We start from the raw sequence: 20,511 nt of genomic DNA, 5'->3' as shown, positions 1-20,511 counted from the left end.
CACGACCCAGACGCACACCAGTGCGCAATCATATGGGAGCCGCGCTGAGCGCACCTCCAAGCGCGTCTCGCTGCCGGCGACGGCCGGGTATATGGGCCCGACGCTCCAGCGCCATCCATTTTCAGGGCTAGTTGATTCGGCAGGTGGGTTGTTACACACTCCTTAGCGGGTTCCAACTTCCATGGCCACCGTCCTAGCTGCTGTCTATATCAACCAGGGTGAGCCCCACCCCTTTCGTGAGCGCACTGCGCGCGGAGTGACCCCTGTTACGCGCCCCCGGCAACAGGGGTGGCGGGCAGGTAAGCTGCGCGGGCGGAGCGCGCGGAGTGACCCCTGTTATGAGCCACGGGGGTGGCGGGCAGGTAAGCTGCTTACCTGCTGCGCGTGACGCCGGCCGCGGCGAAGGCGGACGAGGCGGGGTGTCGGTGCAGTGGGCGCGGTGGTGACGCTGGATGTGCGTCGGGCCCTTCTCGCGGATCGCCTCAGCTACGGCTCCCGGTGAGGCCCTCTCGGGGGAAGGGGCCTCGGTCCCGGACCCCGGCGAGGCGTCCCTTCTCCGCTCCGTAAAAGTGTCCATCTCTTTTTTTTTTTCTTCTTCTGTTGTGGCATATGCTGCAGGTGCCTGCTCGTTTTTCGTATGTGGGTAACAACATTTAACTATGTATATATATTAGAGATTGGTTTAACTGCCACCCGCCTGAATCTATTTAAAATCTAATTTTTTTTCATTTCAACCACCCGACCCGACCCGACCCGCGGATAAAATCTAATTTTTTTAAATTTCATCCGCCCGATCCGCGGATAATCCGCGGACTCCGCGGTTGTGCCCGCAAACCGCGCATCTCTAGTCCCTATCCTCACCTATGGTCATGAGCTGTGGGTTATGACTGAAAGGACAAGATCACAGGTACAAGGAGCTTTCAACCGATCACCACGATCTAGGTCCCTATCCTCACCTATGGTCATGAGCTTTGGGTTTTGACCCAAAGGACAAGATCACGGGTACAAGGAGCTTTCCACCGATCACCACGATCTAGGTCCCTATCCTCACCTATGGTCATGAGCTGTGGGTTATGACTGAAAGGACAAGATCACGGGCACAAGGAGCTTTAAACCGATCACCACGATCTAGGTCCCTACCCTCACCTATGGTCATGAGCTTTGGGTTTTGACCCAAAGGACAAGATCACGGGTACAAGGAGCTTTCCACCGATCACCACGATCTAGGTCCCTATCCTCACCTATGGTCAAGAGCTTTGGGTTGTGACCAAAAGGACTAGATCACGGGTACAAGGAGCTTTCCACCGATCACCACGATCTAGGTCCCTATCCTCACCTATGGTCATGAGCTTTGGGTTGTGACCGAAAGGACTAGATCACGGGTAAAAGGAGCTTTCCACCGATCACCTACTCAGTGGCCTAGTGGTTAGAGTGTCCACCTTGAGATCGGTAGGTTGTGAGTTCAAACCCCGGCCGAGTCATACCAAAGACTATAAAAATGGGAGCCATTACCTCCCTGCTTGGCACTCAGCATCAAGGGTTGGAATTGGGGGTTAAATCACCAAAAATGATTCCCGGGCGCGGCACCGCTGCTGCCCACTGCTCCCCTCACCTCCCAGGGGGTGAACAAGGGGATGGGTCAAATGCAGAGGACAAATTTCACCACACCTAGTGTGTGTGTGACAATCATTGGTACTTTAACTTTAACCACGATCTAGGTCCCTATCCTCACCTATGGTCATGAGCTGTGGGTTATGACTGAAAGGACAAGATCACGGGTACAAGGAGCTTTCAACCGATCACCACGATCTAGGTCCCTATCCTCACCTATGGTCATGAGCTTTGGGTTGTGACCGAAAGGACTAGATCACGGATACAAGGAGCTTTCCACCGATCACCACGATCTAGGTCCCTATCCTCACCTATGATCATGAGCTGTGGGTTATGACTGAAAGGACAAGATCACGGGTACAAGGAGCTTTCCACCGATCACCACGATCTAGGTCCCTATCCTCACCTATGGTCATGAGCTTTGGGTTTTGACCCAAAGGACAAGATCACGGGTACAAGGAGCTTTCCACCGATCACCACGATCTAGGTCCCTATCCTCACCTATGGTCATGAGATGTGGGTTATGACTGAAAGGACAAGATCACGGATACAAGGAGCTTTCAACCGATCACCACAATCTAGGTCCCTATCCTCACCTATGGTCATGAGCTTTGGGTTGTGACCGAAAGGACTAGATCACGGGTAAAAGGAGCTATCCACCGATCACCACGATCTAGGGCCCTATCCTCACCTATGGTCATGAGCTTTGGGTTTTGACCCAAAGGACAAGATCACGGGTACAAGGAGCTTTCCACCGATCACCACGATCTAGGTCCCTATCCTCACCTATGGTCATGAGCTGTGGGTTATGACTGAAAGGACAAGATCACGGGTACAAGGAGCTTTCAACTGATCACCATGATCTAGGTCCCTATCCTCACCTATGGTCATGAGCTTTGGGTTATGACTGAAAGGATAAGATCACAGGTACAAGGAGATTTCAACTGATCACCACGATCTAGGTCCTTATCCTCACCTATGGTCATGAGCTTTGGGTTATGACCCAAAGGACAAGATCACGTGTACAATCGGCCAAAATTAGTTTCCTCAGTCGGGTGGCGAGGCTCTCCCTAAGACAGGGGTCGGCAACCCGCGGCTCCGGAGCCGCATGCGGCTCCTTGATCACTCTGATGCGGCTCAGCAGCTTACTTGCCGACCCCCTTGCAGCCCTGACTCTTCCGGGCTACATTATACACCCCTGCTACCACCAAACCCCGCCCCCACCCCAACCCTGCTCCCTCACACATCAACCCCCCCCTCTGTGCGTCCGTTGAGGTGGGCGGGGTTTGGTAGCGGGGGTGTATAATGTAGCCCGTAGAGATGCGCGGTTTGCGGGCACAACCGCGGATTATCCGCGGATCGGGCGGATGAAATTTAAAAAAATTAGATTTTATCCGCGGGTCGGGTCGGGTCGGGTGGTTGAAATAAAAAACTATTTGATTTTAAATAGATTCAGGCGGGTGGCAGTTAAACCAATTCGGAAATATATATACATAGTTAAATGTTGTTACCCACATACGAAAAACGAGCAGGCACCTGCAGCATATGCCACAACAGAAGAAGAAGAAAAAAAAAAAGAGATGGACACTTTTACGGAGCGGAGAAGGGACGCCTCGCCGGGGTCCGGGACCGAGGCCCCTTCCCCCGAGAGGGCCCCACCGGGAGCCGTAGCTGAGGCGATCCGCGAGAAGGGCCCGACGCACGTCCAGGGTCACCACCGCGCCCACCGCACCGACACCCCGCCTCGTCCGCCTTTGCCGCGGCCGGCGTCACGCGCAGCAGGTAAGCAGCTTACCTGCTCGCCACCCCCGTGGCCGGGGGCTCGCAACAGGGGTCACTCCGCCCGCGCAGCTTACCTGCCCGCCACCCCTGTTGCCGGGGGCGCGTAACAGGGGTCACTCCGCGCGCAGTGCGCTCACGAAAGGGGTGGGGCTCACCCTGGTTGATATAGACAGCAGCTAGGACGGTGGCCATGGAAGTCGGAACCCGCTAAGGAGTGTGTAGCAACCCACCTGCCGAATCAACTAGCCCTGAAAATGGATGGCGCTGGAGCGTCGGGCCCATATACCCGGCCGTCGCCGGCAGCGAGACGCGCTTGGAGGTGCGCTCAGCGCGGCTCCCATATGATTGCGCACTGGTGTGCGTCTGGGTCGTGACAGCGTGGCACGCGAATGTCTGTGCTGCATTGGATCAGTCTCCTTTCTTTAACAGGCAAAAGCTTTATAACCTCACTAATGCCTTGCATCGTCTATATTAGATATATAACAACGGGCGGGTGCGGGCGGATGGCGGGCGGATGCGGTTCTGATCAAATGTTAGATCGGGTGGATTACGGATGGTTGACGACTTTCTGATGCGGTTGCGGATGAAATAATTGCCTATCCGCGCATCTCTAGTAGCCCGGAAGAGTTAGGGCTGCATGGGATTCTGGGTATTTGTCCTGTTGTGTTTATGTTGTGTTATGGTGCAGATGTTCTCCCGAAATGTGTTTGTCATCCTTGTTTAGTGTGGGTTCACAGTGTGGCGCATTATTAGTAAACCTGTGTGGTTGTTGAACAAGTATGCCTTGCTGTCACGTACGTGAGTATGCGGAAGTCCCATACAAGGTGTGGCTGATCAGGCACGCTGGTTGTAGCGGGTGCTATATGCTGTACCATCACGGCATGCATGACGCTGACAAGCGCCATTCATATAAAACCCGCGTGCCGCACCAGCATTCAAATTCCATATTAAGGTATGGGCAGCGTGTCTGAGACCCCTGGTTTATACATAGCACAAAGCAAAAAAAACAACAACTTATTATGCAGTGTTATTTCATTTTAAATTAAAAATTTTTTTTTGTGGCTCCCATTGTTATCTTTAATTTGTGAAACTGGTCAAAATGGCTCTTTGACTGGTAAAGGTTGCTGACCCCTGCCCTAAGAGATAGGCTGAGAAGCTCTGTCATTCGGGATGAGCTCAAAGTAAAGCCGCTGTATGGCGTCACATTAGTGCCAAAAATCCGAGCGCATAAAAACTGTTATCGCGCGCTGATTCTCCACTTAGTGCGCGCGCGCGACACCCTTTTGCGCGCGTGTGGTGCCTTTCTGCGCGCACGCGACACTTTTCTGCGCGCTCTCTGTGTACTCCTGGCATCTCTCCTCGCGCTGTCATGTTTCTTTTTGGCACTTTGGGGGCGGGTATGCTTAGACGGCCCCTCCTTTCTGATTGGCTGTGAGCATTTTTCATATGACCAATCATTCTCCAGTGTAGCAACGTTGTAGCCATCTTACCTCGGACATCTAGCCTCAATCATTACATTGATGTCAATGGTACATGTACTAATTAAATTACCATAACTTGCTCGATTTTCGACCAATTTACAAACGGTTTGCCTTGTTACAAATCTTATTACATGTAGATATGACATAGGATGCTGTACCTGTTGAAATTACCTCTTTCGCTTTAAAAAAAAAAAAAAGACTTAATTGTGCAACATAGTTGTGTAGGGTCAGTGTTAGTCAGTTCTCTGATTATTTTAAACTGTTTCAGAATACATTATTAAAAGCTATTTTTAACATTTTAAAAACAAAATTCAAAGATTATTTCATTAATTTTATGGCTGAATCAAAAGAAATTCCATAAATTAGAAAACAAATGTTCCAAGAAGAAGTGAAAATATAAAATGTTATGGTTGGATGTTATTGCTGGTGGACCAGTTCTGGCTGAAAGATGTGATTATGGTGTTTGTTGTCTTATTATTTATTTGGGTCACATTTTGTATTACCATGTATTGTGTTTATGTGGTATGAAATAACCTTCATCAGCGCGCAACATTTTTTTATCCACTTCTTCCTCCGTAAATCTTGATACATATTGACGATCAGAGGTGGGTAGTAACGCGCTACATTTACTCCGTTACATCTACTTGAGTAACTTTTGGGATAAATTGTACTTCTAAGAGTAGTTTTAATGCAACTTACTTTTACTTTTACTTGAGTATATTTATAGAGAAGAAACGCTACTTTTACTCCGCTACTTTTATCTACATTCAGCTCACTACTCGCTACTAATTTTTATCGATCTGTTAATGCACGCTTTGTTTGTTTTGGTCTGTCAGACAGACCTTCATAGTGCCTGCGTTACTGGTGACGTTCCACTCCGTTCCACCAATAAAATGCAGTCACTAGTGACGTTTGACTCCGTTCCACCAATCAGATGCAGTCACTGGTGACGTTGGACCAATCAAACAGAGCCAGGCGGTCACATGACCTGACTTAAACAAGTTGAAAAACTTATTGGGGTGTTACCATTTAGTGGTCAATTGTACGGAATATATACTGTACTGTGCAATCTAATAATACAAGTTTCAATCAATCAATCAAAAGTGTGAAGGAAAAAAGACACTTTTATTTCAAACGTACATCCCGTCACAAGCCTAAAGACTGACTGCACAGTTCCTGTCTTCACAATAAAAGTGCCGCTCCATCGCGCCTGCGCTTTCAAAATAAGAGTCTCCGAAAGCCAGCGCAAACAAGCTAGCAAGCTACGGAGTTTGCCGCCAATGTATTTCTTGTAAAGTGTATAAAAACGAATATGGAAGCTGGACAAATAAGATACCAAAAACCAACCACTTTCATGTGGTATTAGACAGAAAGGAGGAACTTTTTTTCTCCTGCATTTGAAAACGTGGACGTTAAGCACTGCTGTCTGATTAGAATCAATGCAAGTCATCAGAATCAGGTAATACACCAACCTATATTCTTGTCAACATGAAAGAAAGGAATCTATATGTGTTAAACATGCATGTATATTCATTAAAACACCTTTAACATGTAAACAAAAACGGCAAAATAAATAAATATAAATGATATACTGTATATATCAATGTATGTGTATACATGTGTATATATATATATATATATATATATATATATGATATGTGTGTGTATGTTACTCAACAGTTACTCAGTACTTGAGTAGTTTTTTCACAACATACTTTTTACTTTTACTCAAGTAAATATTTGGGTGACTACTCCTTACTTTTACTTGAGTAATAAATCTCTAAAGTAACAGTACTCTTACTTGAGTACAATTTCTGGCTACTCTACCCACCTCTGTTGACGATGACCCACCCTGCTATACTTCTGATTGGCTCTGAGCATTTTTCGCCTGACCAATCAGAAAGAAGGGGCCGTCTAAGCATACCCGCCCCCAAAGTGCCAAAAAGAAACATGACAGCGCGAGGAGAGATGCCAGGAGTACACAGAGAGCGCGCAGAAAGGCGCCGCGCGTGCGCAGAAAGGCGCCGCGCGTGCGCAGAAAGGCGCCGCGCGCGCACAGAAAGGCACCACGCGCGCGCAAAAGGGTGTCGCGCGCGCACACGAAGTGGAGAATCAGGGCGCGATAACAGTTTTTATGCGCTCGGATTTTTGGCACTAATGTGACGCCATACCGCTGCTCCTCCACATGGAGAGGAGCCAGATGAGGTGGTTCAGGCATCTGGTCAGGATGCCACCCGAACGCCTCCCTAGGATTTACAAAATGTAGATTTACAAATATAACTATTTTACAACGTTGTTTAGAAGTCAGTTTAAAAAAACGTATAGACGTGCAATCAACGTTGTATCAATGTCTTGATACAAGGTCATCATTGACAACGCTATAATACATCACATGTACGATATTTCATCACAAGTTATTCAAATTCATCAATTTTGAACGTTATCCCCGCTCCCTGTAGTCCTGGGACGTCTTTTTCCGCAACGCCAAAGCCGGCGCTGCGCCCGGCCCCGCCCACCAGGCCCTGCCGCCACTGCAAGAGTGTCTTTCGGGGCGGGCCACTGCGACGGCGCCGTTGAGCGCCGCCGAGACAGATTTAGAGACGCTGGTAGGCGATCACCTGGCGGTCCACACGCTCATCCGCGCATACCAGGTGTGTCTCTCCTCTTTCGCCACCTTCGACCTGTCAGTGGGTCCATGTCGGTGCTAGTAAACAGGAAGTTCTGTTCCGCAGGTGCGAGGGCATCACCTCGCCAAGTTGGACCCTCTGGACATCAGCTGTGTGGACCTGGATGACGCGCCCTGTAGCATCGGCTTAAACAAAGTTGGTGAGGCTCACTTTACTTTTTATTTGATGTCCTTCTCTGCTTCCTCCATCCACCGTTAGCCTGATAATGATATGCAAATATGCTAATTAAACAAATTGTTTGATTTTTCCCTCTAATCCACTGGTTCTCAAGCTTTGTTTCACCAAGTACCACTTGGTTCTCCAAGTACCACCATAATGACCTACATTACCATACAGGAGCATAGTAGTCCTTAGAGTTGTCATGATACCAATAGTTTGGTACCGATACCAAAATAAATTTAGATATTTTTCTAAATAAAGGGGACCACAAAAAATGGCATTATTGGCTTTAATTTAACACCAAATTCTAGGGTATATTAAACATATGTTTATTATTGCAATGTCTTCCTTAAATAAAATAGTGAACATACTAGACAACATGTCTTTTAGTACCGTATTTTCCGCACCATAAGGCGCCCTGGGTTATAAGCCGCGCCTTCAATGAACGGCATATTTCAAAACTTTGTCCACCTATAAGCCGCCCCGTGTTATAAGCCGCATCTAACTGCGCTAAAGGAATGTCAAAAAAACAGTCAGATAGGTCAGTCAAACTTTAATAATATATTAAAACCAGCGTGATGTGGGCGCGCATGGAGTCGTATATCAACATGGACGGAGCTGCGTGAAAAAAGCCACCCGGCCTCTTCGCGTAAACTTAAACTTACCTTAACCACTCGCTCATCTTTTCTTCATCCATCCCTTCGAGTTAGCTTTTATGATGACGCCGGCTGGAAAGGTCTCTTTTGGCAAGGTCTTCCTTTTGAATATCACCATGGGTGGAAGTTTCTGGCCATTAGCATGGCAAGCTAGAACCACAGTCAAGGATGACTTCTCATTCCCTGTGGTGCGAATATTCACCGTACGTGCTCCCGTTGTATCCACAGTGCGGTTCACAGGAATATCAGTTGCTGTGAAATAGTAATCCGTGTGCGGATGGAGAGATTGCGTCTTTTCATGAACCGGATCCCTGTCGCTTAGTAGGAGCCATTTTGTGGTCTTTACAGATGTAAACACACAAAGGAAATGAAACGTACGGTAATATCCGCGCGCTTTTTCTTCTTCTACGCGGGCGGGTGGTTGCTTACAGTAGAAGAAGAAGCGCTTCCTGTTCTATGGGGGCAAGTGCTTACCTTGGCGGTTGCTTGCGTAGAAGAAGAAGCGCTTCCGGTTCTACCGGGAAAAAAGATGGCGGCTGTTTACCGAAGTTGCGAGACCGAAACTTTATGAAAATGAATCTTAATATTAATCCATATATAAAGCGCACCGGGTTATAAGGCGCACTGTCAGCTTTTGAGAAAATTTGTGGTTTTTAGGTGCGCCTTATAGTGCGGAAAATACGGTAGTAAGTAAACAAACAAAGACTCATAATTAGTAACATATTGTGTCATTTATCATTCCATTTTGTCAACATTATGAGGGACAAACTGTAAAAATTGGTTATTAATCTACTTGTCCATTTACTGTTAATATCTGCTTATTTTCTGTTTTAACATGTTCTATCGACAATTCTGTTACAATGTAATAATCACTTATTCTTCTCTTCTTTGATACTTGACATTAGTTTTGGATGATATCAATCCGATACCAAGTAGTTACAGGATCATACATTGGTCATATTCAAAGTCCTCATGTGTCCAGGGACATATTTCCTGACTTTATAAACATAATATTAATTTTTTTAAAAAGGAAAAAAAAAATTGTGACGATAAAAAATATCAATGTACCGGTAATCATAGTAGTATCACAGTTTTTTAGCTACTTCTAAATCACTGATCTTGCCTCCATGGCGACAAATAAAGTAAGTTTCTTACAAGTATCATTAACACTGCAGGACGAGGAATAGCTAAACATGTTTCACTACACACTGTAGCTCACCGGCATCAAAATGTAAACAAACGCCATCGGTGGATCCACTGTAATGATACCAAGTACAGGAGCGTATCTAGTCGATACTACTATGACTACATCGATATTTTTTGGCATCACAACATCTTCTTTTGTTTTTTTAAAATGTATATTATGTTTATAAACTCAAGAAATGAATATGACCAATGTATGATCCTGTAACTACTTGGTATCGGATCGATACCTACATTTGTGGTATCATGCAAAACTAATGTAAAGTATCTAACAAGAGAAGAATAAGTGATTATTACATTTTAACAGAAGTGTAGATAGAACATGTTGAAAGAGAAAGTAAGAAGATATTAACAGTAAATGAACAAGTAGATTAATAATTCATTTTTACAGCTTGTCCTTAATAATTCTGATAAAATAATAGGTGTATAAATGACACAATATGTTACTGCATACGACTAATTAGGAGTCTTTGTTTGTTTACTTACTACTAAAAGACAAGTTGTCTAGTATGTTCACTATTTTATTTAAGGACTAAATTACAATAATAAACATATGTTTCATGTACCCTAAGATTTTTTGTTCAAATAAAGCCAATAATGAAAATTTTTGTGGTCTCCTTTAGATAGAAAAGTACCGAAAAGTATCGAAACACATTTTGGTACCGGTACCAAAAAAAAGAGCACATCACCCTGATTCCCTGCTTTGGCTTTCTATTCATTTTAGATTTTAAAATGTTTGTTTTTAAAGCTTTGAATGGACCGGCCCCAAAGTACATCACGGACCTCATCCACATTTATGCTCCAGCTCGCGCGTTGAGGTCCGAGGGTCGGTTCCAACTTGTCTAAAACGAGGCTTATAACTAGGGGACCTTCTCTCTTGTTGGCCCTAAACTTTGGAGTGTTCTGCCCCCTCATGTCAGAATGGCCCCCACTGTTGTTGTCTTAAAACCCACTTTTATTCTCTGGCTTTTAAATCGGCGTGAGTCTTTTATTGTTTTATTCCATTATATTGATTTATTTTTTATTCCATTTTATTGATGTATTTTATTCTATTATTATTATTTGTTTGTTTATTGTTTACTTGTTCCATATTAAATGCTTGTAATTAGGGCCCGCATGGCCCATTGTATAAGGACTCCCAAAGGGAGTCCTTATGCAATGGGACATAAGGACCTATTGAATTTCTAAGGTTTTATTATTATTATTATACCGGCCGCCTCTTTGAGCACTAATTTGACCCACTTAACATGCTTCAAAACTCACCATATTTGACCCACACATCAGGACCTGCGAAAATTGTCTTTTAATAAAGAAACCGAACCCCAAAACTCAAAATTGCGCTCTAGCGCCCCCTAGGAAAAAAAAAAACTAGACTGCCTGTAACTCCCACTAGGAAGGTCGGAGGAAAAAAACAAACTAGACTGCCTGTAACTCCCACTAGGAAGGTCGGAGATACATGAAACAAAAACCTCTATGTAGGTCTGACTTAGACCTAATTTTCATAATTGTATATCCTCGGGCAAAAATCAACAGGAAGTTGGCAATTCCCCCTTCAAGACAAAAAAGTACTAAAAACAGTAACTTTGCCTCTTTTAGCTGTATTTTGACCCCCTTAACATGCTTCAAAACTCACCAAACTGAACACACACATCAGGACTGGCAAACATTGCGAACTAAAAAAACAACTAACCCCAAATCTCAAAATTGCGCTCTACTGCCATTTTTTAATAAAACGCAAAAAAAAACTGCTCCTCGGAAGAAAAAAAATGACAAAACTGCCTGTAACTCCCACTGGGAAGGTCGGAGAGACATGAAACAAAAACCTCTCTGTAGGTCTCACTTAGACCTACATTTCATAAATTGACAACCCCCAGCAAAAATCAACAGGAAGTTTGCTATTCCCCCTTCAAAACAAATTTTTTGTAAAAACCGGTCACCTTCCTTCAAAAACTATCTCCTCTGAGCGCGTTTGTCGTTTCGCCTTCAAACTAACAAAGGAGAGAGATTGAACCCTTGTGATTACAATGACAGAAGCGCTTTTTTTCTAACTGCTCCGGTTTTGATTTTATGACCCTTCAAAGACCCGTTGCGCTGATGCTGCTGCGCTGCTGTTTTTTTAAGATGGCTGCTTAAAAGCAGGAAGCACCAACGTGCCCACACAATGCAGACAAGGTAGGTACACTAGACAAAAGTCTTGGGACACTTCAGAATGAAAGTAGACAAAAGTATTGGGACACTTAGGACTAGCACCTGCCAAATACGCGGGCCCGACCAACGCTGCTTGCAGCTTTAATATTGATTTATTTTTTATTCCATTTTATTGATGTATTTTATTCTATTATTATTATTTGTTTGTTTATTGTTTACTTGTTCCATATTAAATGCTTGTAATTAGGGCCCGCATGGCCCATTGTATAAGGACTCCCAAAGGGAGTCCTTATACAATGGGACATAAGGACCTATTGAATTTCTAAAGTTTTATTATTATTATTATACCGGCCGCCTCTTTGAGCACTAATTTGACCCACTTAACATGCTTCAAAACTCACCATATTTGACCCACACATCAGGACCTGCGAAAATTGTCTTTTAATGAAAAAACCGAACCCCAAAACTCAAAATTGCGCTCTAGCGCCCCCTAGGAAAAAACAACTAGACTGCCTGTAACTCCCACTAGGAAGGTCGGAGATACATGAAACAAAAACCTCTATGTAGGTCTGACTTAGACCTAGTTTTCATAATTGTATATCCTCGGGCAAAAATCAACAGGAAGTTGGCAATTCCCCCTTCAAGACAGAAAGGTACTAAAAACAGTAACTTTTGCCTCTTTGAGCTGTATTTTGATCCCCTTAACATGCTTCAAAACTCACCAAACTGAACGCACACATCAGGACTGGCAAACATTGCGAAGTAAAAAAAAAAACCTAACCCCAAATCTCAAAATTGCGCTCTACTGCAATTTTTTAATAAAACGCAAAAAAAACTGCTCCTCGGAAGAAAAAAATGACAAAACTGCCTGTAACTCCCACTGGGACATGAAACAAAAACCTCTATGTAGGTCTCACTTAGACCTACATTTCATAAATTGACAACCCCCAGCAAAAATCAACAGGAAGTTTGCTATTCCCCCTTCAAAACAATTTTTTTTGTAAAAACCGGTCACCTTCCTTCAAAAACTATCTCCTCTGAGCGCGTTTGTCGTTTCGCCTTCAAACTAACACAGGAGAGAGATTGAACCCTTGTGATTACAATGACAGAAGCGCTTTTTTTCTAACTGCTCCGGTTTTGATTTTATGACCCTTCAAAGACCCGCTGCGCTGCTGTTTTTTTAAGATGGCTGCTTAAAAGCAGGAAGCACCAACGTGCCCACACAATGCAGACAAGGTAGGTACACTAGACAAAAGTCTTGGGACACTTCAGACTAAAAGTAGACAAAAGTATTGGGACACTTATGACTATCACTGGACAAAAGTATTGGGACATTTAGGACTAGCACCTGCCAAATATGCGGGCCCGACCAATGCTGCTTGCAGCTTTAATTTCATTTCTTTTTCTGGAGACAGTTTTGTTAATAGTGCGATGTAAACAAAGGATTATTTTCCAGTCAGCGTAATGAGTACCACTAGCTTGTTAGCTTAGCAGGCTGTTATTAATATCAATGAATAACCATTCCTGCAAAGAACGTGTGTGTGTTGGGGGGGGAGGGCTCATGTGGAGTCATCCGGGTCATAGGTCGTGTCTTTTTGGACTTCGCCATCCTTATCAGCGCCTCCTTGCTGCAGTGTGATTAGATTGTCGTGTGCTGACGGTCACAAAACGTCCAAGTCAGATTTACATCGTTAGACTTTCAACCCCTCCCCCGCCCCGCTGACAGTGCGTCTTTCTTCGCGAAAAACCACGGAGGAAGTCCTCAAGTGCTGTTCCTAATATTCTGACCCATTTATCCAATGAAAGGTTCTTACGGTCTGCAGGAGTCAGACTTGGACAAAGTGTTCCGTCTTCCAAAAACCACCTTCATCGGCGGCAGTGAGGACACGCTGACGCTGAGGGAGATCGTGCGCCGCCTGGAGGTGACACACCCGCGTCTTTGCGGGGCGACACCGCTTGACCTCTGACCTCGCCCCTGCAGACGGCGTACTGTCAGCACATCGGCGTGGAGTTCATGTTCATCAACGACGTGCAGCAGTGCCAGTGGATCCGGCGGAGGTTCGAGAGCCCGGGGATCCTGCGCTTCAGCCCGGAGGAGAAGCGGACCCTGCTGACCAGGACGGTCCAGTCCACCAGGTGCGTTGCCGGTCCGTCGCATTGTGGGAGCCGTGCTGCAGCTTCTGCGCCTCCCCGGCAGGTTTGAGGAGTTCCTCCAGAGGAAGTGGTCGTCCGAGAAACGCTTTGGCCTGGAAGGTTGCGAGTCGCTCATCCCGGCCCTCAAGACCGTCATCGACATGTCCTGCGGCAGCGGCGTGGAGAGCGTCGTCATGGGGATGCCGCACAGGTCAGAGCTCTACATGCTGGAACAGTGCTTCTCTAACTTTTTTCAACTTGAGTAATTTGGGGTTCAAGGAGCACACAAATGACCACCATAATCCATCCATCCTTCCATCTTCCGCTTATCCGAGGTCTGGTTGCGGGGGCAGCAGCCTAAGCAGAGAAGCCCAGACTTCCCTCTCCCCAGCCATTTCGTCCAGCTCCTCCCGGGGGATCCCGAGGTGTTCCCAGTCCACCCGGGAGACATAGTCTTCCCAACGTGTCCTGGGTCTTCCCCCGTGGCCTCCTACCGGTCGGACGTGCCCTAAACACCTCCCTAGGGAGGCGTTCGGGTGGCATCCTGACCAGATGCCCCAACCACCTCATCTGGCTCCTCTCCATGTGGAGGAGCAGCGGCTTTACTTTGAGCTCCCCCCGGATGGCAGAGCTTCTCACCCTATCTCTAAGGGAGAGCCCCGCCACCTGGCGGAGGAAACTCATTTGGGCCGCTTGTACCCGTGATCTTGTCCTTTCGGTCATAACCCAAAGCTCATGACCATAGGTGAGGATGGGAACGTAGATCGACTGGTAAATCGAGAGCTTTGCCTTCCGGCTCAGCTCCTTCTTCACCACAACGGATCGATACAGCGTCCGCATTACTGAAGACGCCGCACCGATCCGCCTGTCGACCTCACGATCCACTCTTCCCCCACTCGTGAACAAGACTCCGAGGTACTTGAACTCCTCCACTTGGGGCAAGATCTCCTCCCCAACCCGAAGATGGCATTCCACCCTTTTCCGGGCGAGAACCATGGACTCGGACTTGGAGGTGCTGATTCTCATCCCAGTCGCTTCACACTCGGCTGCAAACCGATCCAGCGAGAGCTGGAGATCCTGCTGGAACAGTGCTTCTCTAACTTTTTTCACCTCAGAAAAAACTTGAGTAATTTGGGGTTCAAGGAGCACACAAATGACCACCATAATCCATCCATCCTTCCATCTTCCGCTTATCCGAGGTCGGGTCGCGGGGGCAGCAGCCTAAGCAGAGAAGCCCAGACTTCCCTCTCCCCAGCCATTTCGTCCAGCTCCTCCCGGGGGATCCCGAGGTGTTCCCAGTCCAGCCGGGAGACATAGTCTTCCCAACGTGTCCTGGGTCTTCCCCCGTGGCCTCCTACCGGTCGGACGTGCCCTAAACATCTCCCTAGGGAGGCGTTCGGGCGGCATCCTGACCAGATGCCCGAACCACCTCAGCTGGCTCCTCTCCATGTGGAGGAGCAGCGGCTTTACTCTGGGCTCCCATACCTGCCAACTACTCCGGTTTTCCCGTAATTAGTACGGTTTTCATCAACCTATTCCGGGTTACGGTTGCAGTGATAAAAAATACGGTTTTTCATTAATTAAAAAAAAAAATTTATCCATCCATCCATCCATCTTCCGCTTAGCCGAGGTCGGGTCGCGGGGGCAGCAGCCTAAGCAGAGAAGCCCAGACTTCCCTCTCCCCAGCCACTTCGTCCAGCTCTTCCTGTGGGACCCCGAGGCGTTCCCAGGCCAGCCGGGAGACATAGTCTTCCCAACGTGTCCTGGGTCTTCCCCCGTGGCCTCCTACCGGTCGGACGTGCCCTAAACACCTCCCTAGGGAGGCGTTCGGGTGGCATCCTGACCAGATGCCCGAACCACCTCATCTGGCTCCTCTCCATGTGGAGGAGCAGCGGCTTTACTTTGAGCTCCCCCCGGATGGCAGAGCTTCTCACCCTATCTCTAAGGGAGAGCCCCGCCACTCGGCGGAGGAAACTCATTTGGGCCGCTTGTACCCGTGATCTTGTCCTTTCGGTCATGACCCAAAGCTCATGACCATAGGTGAGGATGGGAACGTAGATCGACCGGTAAATTGAGAGCTTTGCCTTCCGGCTCAGCTCCTTCTTCACCACAACGGATCGATACAGCGTCCGCATTACTGAAGACGCCGCACCGATCTCACCATCCACTCTCCCCTCACTCGTGAACAAGACTCCATAATGACCAACATTAAAAAACAGCATAGTAGGCCTAACTATTCATTAAAATGAAGGCAGAGGTTTTATTGAACAGTTTATGTAATATTGTTGACCATTTTAATCAAGTGATTGTTTGGAGTACCACTAATGGTACACATACACAGTTTGAGCTAGAACATACTGGAACGTCTTTTTTTGTTCTAGAGGGAGGCTCAACGTGTTGGCCAACGTGGTCCACAAGGAACTGGACCAGATCTTCTGCCAGTTTGATCCCAAGCTGGAGGCGGCTGACGAGGTTCTCCCCAGCATGTCCCGGTGAGCGTTTCCACCCAGCTCACGCCGACGTGTGTGCTCTCAGGGATCCGGCGACGTCAAGTACCACCTGGGCATGTCCCACACGAGGACGAACAGCCTGAGCGACAAGAACGTCACGCTGTCGCTGGTGGCCAACCCCTCCCACCTGGAGGCCGTGGACCCCGTGGTGCAGGGGAAGACCAAAGCCGAGCAGTTCTACAGCGGAGACTCCAAGGGCAAGAAAGTACGGCGGCGTTACGTGCGAGAGCGCCATCGTGTGGTCAGGGCGCGTTGGTGACATGTGTCTTGTTTACCGCTCTCAAGGTGATGTCCATACTCATCCACGGCGACGCCGCCTTCGCCGGACAGGGCGTCGTCTACGAGACCTTTCACCTCTCGGACTTGCCGTCCTACACCACGCACGGCACGGTGCACGTGGTGGTCAACAACCAGGTGCGTGGGGCGTCCTGCAGGATTGAACAAATGTCTTTGTAGGGGTGTAACGCTACACAAACATTTCGGTTCGGTACGTACCTCGGTTTAGAGGTCACGGTTCGGTTCATTTTCCGTACAGTAAGAAAACAACAAAATATACATTTTTGGGTTATTTATTTACCAAATTTGTAAAATCTTCCACCAAAAATATTTTTCTTAGTGGAATATTTGATGTGAAGTAATGGGAACCTTGGATAGGTCAATAATTCATAATAACATTGATTTTGATTCAATATTATGTTTTGAGCAATGACAGTTTGAAAAGCGGTGTGCGGCTTCAGCGGTCGCGGAGGCAAAAACTCGGACATGGGAGGAGTTCGGTGAGGCCATGGAAAAAGACTTCCGGACGGCTTCGAAGCAATTCTGGACCACCATCCGCCGCCTCAGGAAGGGGAAGCAGTGCAGTGTCAACACCGTGTATGGTGGGGATGGTGTTCTGTTGACCTCGACTGCGGATGTTGTGGATCGGTGGAGAGAATACTTCGAAGACCTCCTCAATCCTACCAGCACGTCTTCCTATGAGGAAGCAGGGCCTGGGGAATCTGTGGTGGGCTCTCCTATTTCTGGGGCTGAGGTTGCCGAGGTAGTTAAAAAGTTCCTCGGTGGCAAGGCCCCGGGGGTGGATGAGATCCGCCCGGAGTTCCTTAAGGCTCTGGATGTTGTGGGGCTGTCTTGGTTGACAAGACTCTGCAACATCGCGTGGACATCGGGGGCGGTACCTCTGGATTGGCAGACCGGGGTGGTGGTTCCTCTCTTTAAGAAGGGGAACCGGAGGGTGTGTTCCAGGGTGCATGGGAGTTTGCCCAACCAGTCTACATGTGCTTTGTGGACTTGGAGAAGGCATTCGACCGTGTACCCCGGGAAGTCCTGTGGGGAGTGCTCAGAGAGTATGGGGTAACGGACTGTCTTATTGTGGCGGTTCGCTCCCTGTATAATCGGTGTCAGAGCTTGGTCCGCATTGCCGGCAGTAAATCGGACACGTTTCCAGTGAGGGTTGGACTCCGCCAAGGCTGCCCTTTGTCACAGATTCTGTTCATAACCTTTATGGACAGAATTTCTAGGCGCAGTCAAGGCGTTGAGGGTATCTGGTTTGGTGGCTGCAGGATTAGGTCTCTGCTTTTTGCAGATGATGTGGTCCTGATGGCTTCATCTGGCCAAGATCTTCAGCTCTCACTGGATCGGTTCGCAGCCGAGTGTGAAGCGACTGGGATGGGAATCAGCACCTCCAAATCCGAGTCCATGGTTCTCGCCCGGAAAAGGGTGGAGTGCCATCTCCGGGTTGGGGAGGAGATCTTGCCCCAAGTGGAGGAGTTCAAGTACCTCGGAGTCTTGTTCACGAGTGAGGGAAGAGTGGATCGTGAGATCGACAGGCGGATCGGTGCGGCATCTTCAGTAATGCGGACGCTGTATCGATCCGTTGTGGTGAAGAAGGAGCTGAGCCAGAAGGCAAAGCTCTCGATTTACCGGTCGATCTATGTTCCCATCCTCACCTATGGTCATGAGCTTTGGGTCATGACCGAAAGGACAAGATCACGGGTACAAGCGGCCCAAATGAGTTTCCTCCGCCGGGTGGCGGGGCTCTCCCTTAGAGATAGGGTGAGAATTTCTGTCATCCGGGGGGAGCTCAAAGTAAAGCCGCTGCTCCTCCACATCGAGAGGAGCCAGATGAGGTGGTTCGGGCATCTGGTCAGGATGCCACCCGAACGCCTCCCTCGGGAGGTGTTTCGGGCACGTCCGACCGGTAGGAGGCCACGGGGAAGACCCAGGACACGTTGGGAAGACTATGTCTCCCGGCTGGCCTGGGAACGCCTCGGGATCCCCCGGGAGGAGCTGGACGAAGTGGCTGGGGAGAGGAAAGTCTGGGCTTCCCGGCTTAGGCTGCTGCCCCCGCGACCCGACCTCGGATAAGCGGAAGAAGATGGATGGATGGATGGATGGAGTTTGAAAAGAAAAAAAAACAGCTTTGTTTTATTAGTCAACATTGCAACTTTTTCTAAATGTTCTAATGTTTTTGTTTATTTTAATAGTATTTTTAGAATGTGCCGTTGGCCTTTAAAACATTAGCTGTGTGCCGCAAATGGCCTCCGGGGCACACTTTTGACACCCCTGCTATAGATAATAAAAAATTAAATGTATGGATAAAAAGCAGAGCCTGGCGACGCATGCGCGTTTATCATAACTCTCTCTCTCTCTCTCTCTGTCTCTGCCCCTCCCTCACCAATGCTGCTGCTCGCACAATTTGTTTTGTTTTTAACCCCTTCTTAACCCTGAACGTACATTGAAAATACACACAACCCTAACTCAAAATGCCGGACATTTGAGGCATTTAAGAAACTCCGCCCTGACAGCTCCGCAAAAGAGGACATGTCCGGTGGAAAGAGGACGTATGGTCAGTCTATCCTAGCCCGTTAGCTGCTAGCATGCCGTGTGTTGTGCCTCGGTGTGCATTGTTTACACAACGTGCGTTACGCTACTTAATATGTCCGTGTGGAAACTCGTTCGGTACACCTCCGAACCGAACCGAAACGGTTCAATACAAATACACGTACCGTTACACCCCTATGTCTATGATGTCACAACTAGTCCAACTTTTACGTTAAGTTCATGCTGTCATCATGGCTGGATAATGCATGCACACTAAATAGATGTTGGAGAATGAAAGGATTTCAAAAAGGTTTCTATTGTTAATATATTACCTTTTTAACCATGGACTGCAACCATAGGCTTTTCCAATAACACTACGTGTGTATTAGTGGGCGTGTGTCAGGGACTCACATGACCCCAAGATGCAGCAGACAGGTGAGAGTCTTTTCTTACATTTTAATGAGCGCAAGGTGCAGCAGGAAAACATAGCAGCCTCCAGCAAACTGAGTCAGGAACATTCATAAAGGAACAATCCTGACGAAAGGGAAAGGCAGGCGTTTATAGAAGCCAGCTGATTTACAACCACTAGCAGGTGTGGCCAGTCAGCGGCAGGTGAGGCGACAGAGCGCTCGGGGACACATGCAGGAAAAGAAACCGAAAATAAGAGCGCTACACAGGAAATTAGGCGTGGGCCGCATGGCTTACATGGGCGAACCAGGAACAGGGCGGGTTGAGCTCATTTGGAACCCAGCCCGTTTCAAATACAGCAGCTCTAACCGGTTTAGGTATTTCCTATTTAAAAACAGATTATACACAAACAATAAACAAACATTTATTTGAATATATATATATATATATATATATATATATATATATATACACTGTTTCCCACAGGACAGGCATCTATTTGTGGTGGTGTGGTCGGGGGGCGATGACCAAGAAGAACGCGGAGTTGGAATATAATTACAACATTTTATGTACATATTTATATACAGATTTGAACAATTAAGTGATTCACTGAAATATATTTATTAATTGTGGTTCTTACAAAAACTATATCTTATAAAATATAAAAGCTAAAATGTCTCTTAAAGCTCTGCCCCTTTAATTAGTGAATACTAAATAATTTAACTTTAGCCTACTACTACAACCATATTATTTACCAGCAACATGAAGTGAAACAGAGGCAGAGGTGTCCTGCCACAGTCAGTCAACCTCCTCCTCCTCCTCCTGCTGCTGAACAGGTTGCACCTCTCCAAGTCGAGCCCTTTTCGGCCGTTGAAAACATTTTTCTATACTCATCTGTGTGAAGGAGTGAACA

General features: G+C 47.3%; 1 protein-coding gene across 6 annotated transcripts in view; it reads left to right on the top strand.

Annotated features, from left to right (window-relative positions):
• LOC133574962 (2-oxoglutarate dehydrogenase complex component E1-like) overlaps window positions 1-20,511 on the top strand; it is a 57,730-nt gene that overhangs the window by 3,454 nt on the left and 33,765 nt on the right. For all 6 annotated transcript variants that reach the window (XR_009811440.1, XR_009811439.1, XR_009811441.1 and 3 more), the window contains 8 exons: window positions 7,334-7,525; window positions 7,607-7,700; window positions 13,534-13,649; window positions 13,709-13,863; window positions 13,925-14,071; window positions 16,242-16,332; window positions 16,396-16,575; window positions 16,656-16,784. Coding sequence is in view for 3 of the 6 variants with exons in the window: in XM_061927356.1 (XP_061783340.1) it covers window positions 7,334-7,525; window positions 7,607-7,700; window positions 13,534-13,649; window positions 13,709-13,863; window positions 13,925-14,071; window positions 16,242-16,332; window positions 16,396-16,575; window positions 16,656-16,784 (1,104 nt within the window). In the remaining 3 variants the exon portion in view is untranslated. The remainder of the gene's footprint in view (window positions 1-7,333; window positions 7,526-7,606; window positions 7,701-13,533; window positions 13,650-13,708; window positions 13,864-13,924; window positions 14,072-16,241; window positions 16,333-16,395; window positions 16,576-16,655; window positions 16,785-20,511) is intronic.

This window comes from Nerophis lumbriciformis, linkage group LG32 (genome assembly GCF_033978685.3).
Source record: "Nerophis lumbriciformis linkage group LG32, RoL_Nlum_v2.1, whole genome shotgun sequence".
In the NCBI taxonomy this organism is placed as follows: Eukaryota; Metazoa; Chordata; class Actinopteri; order Syngnathiformes; family Syngnathidae; genus Nerophis; species Nerophis lumbriciformis.
This window is presented reverse-complemented; position numbering and strand designations above follow the sequence as displayed.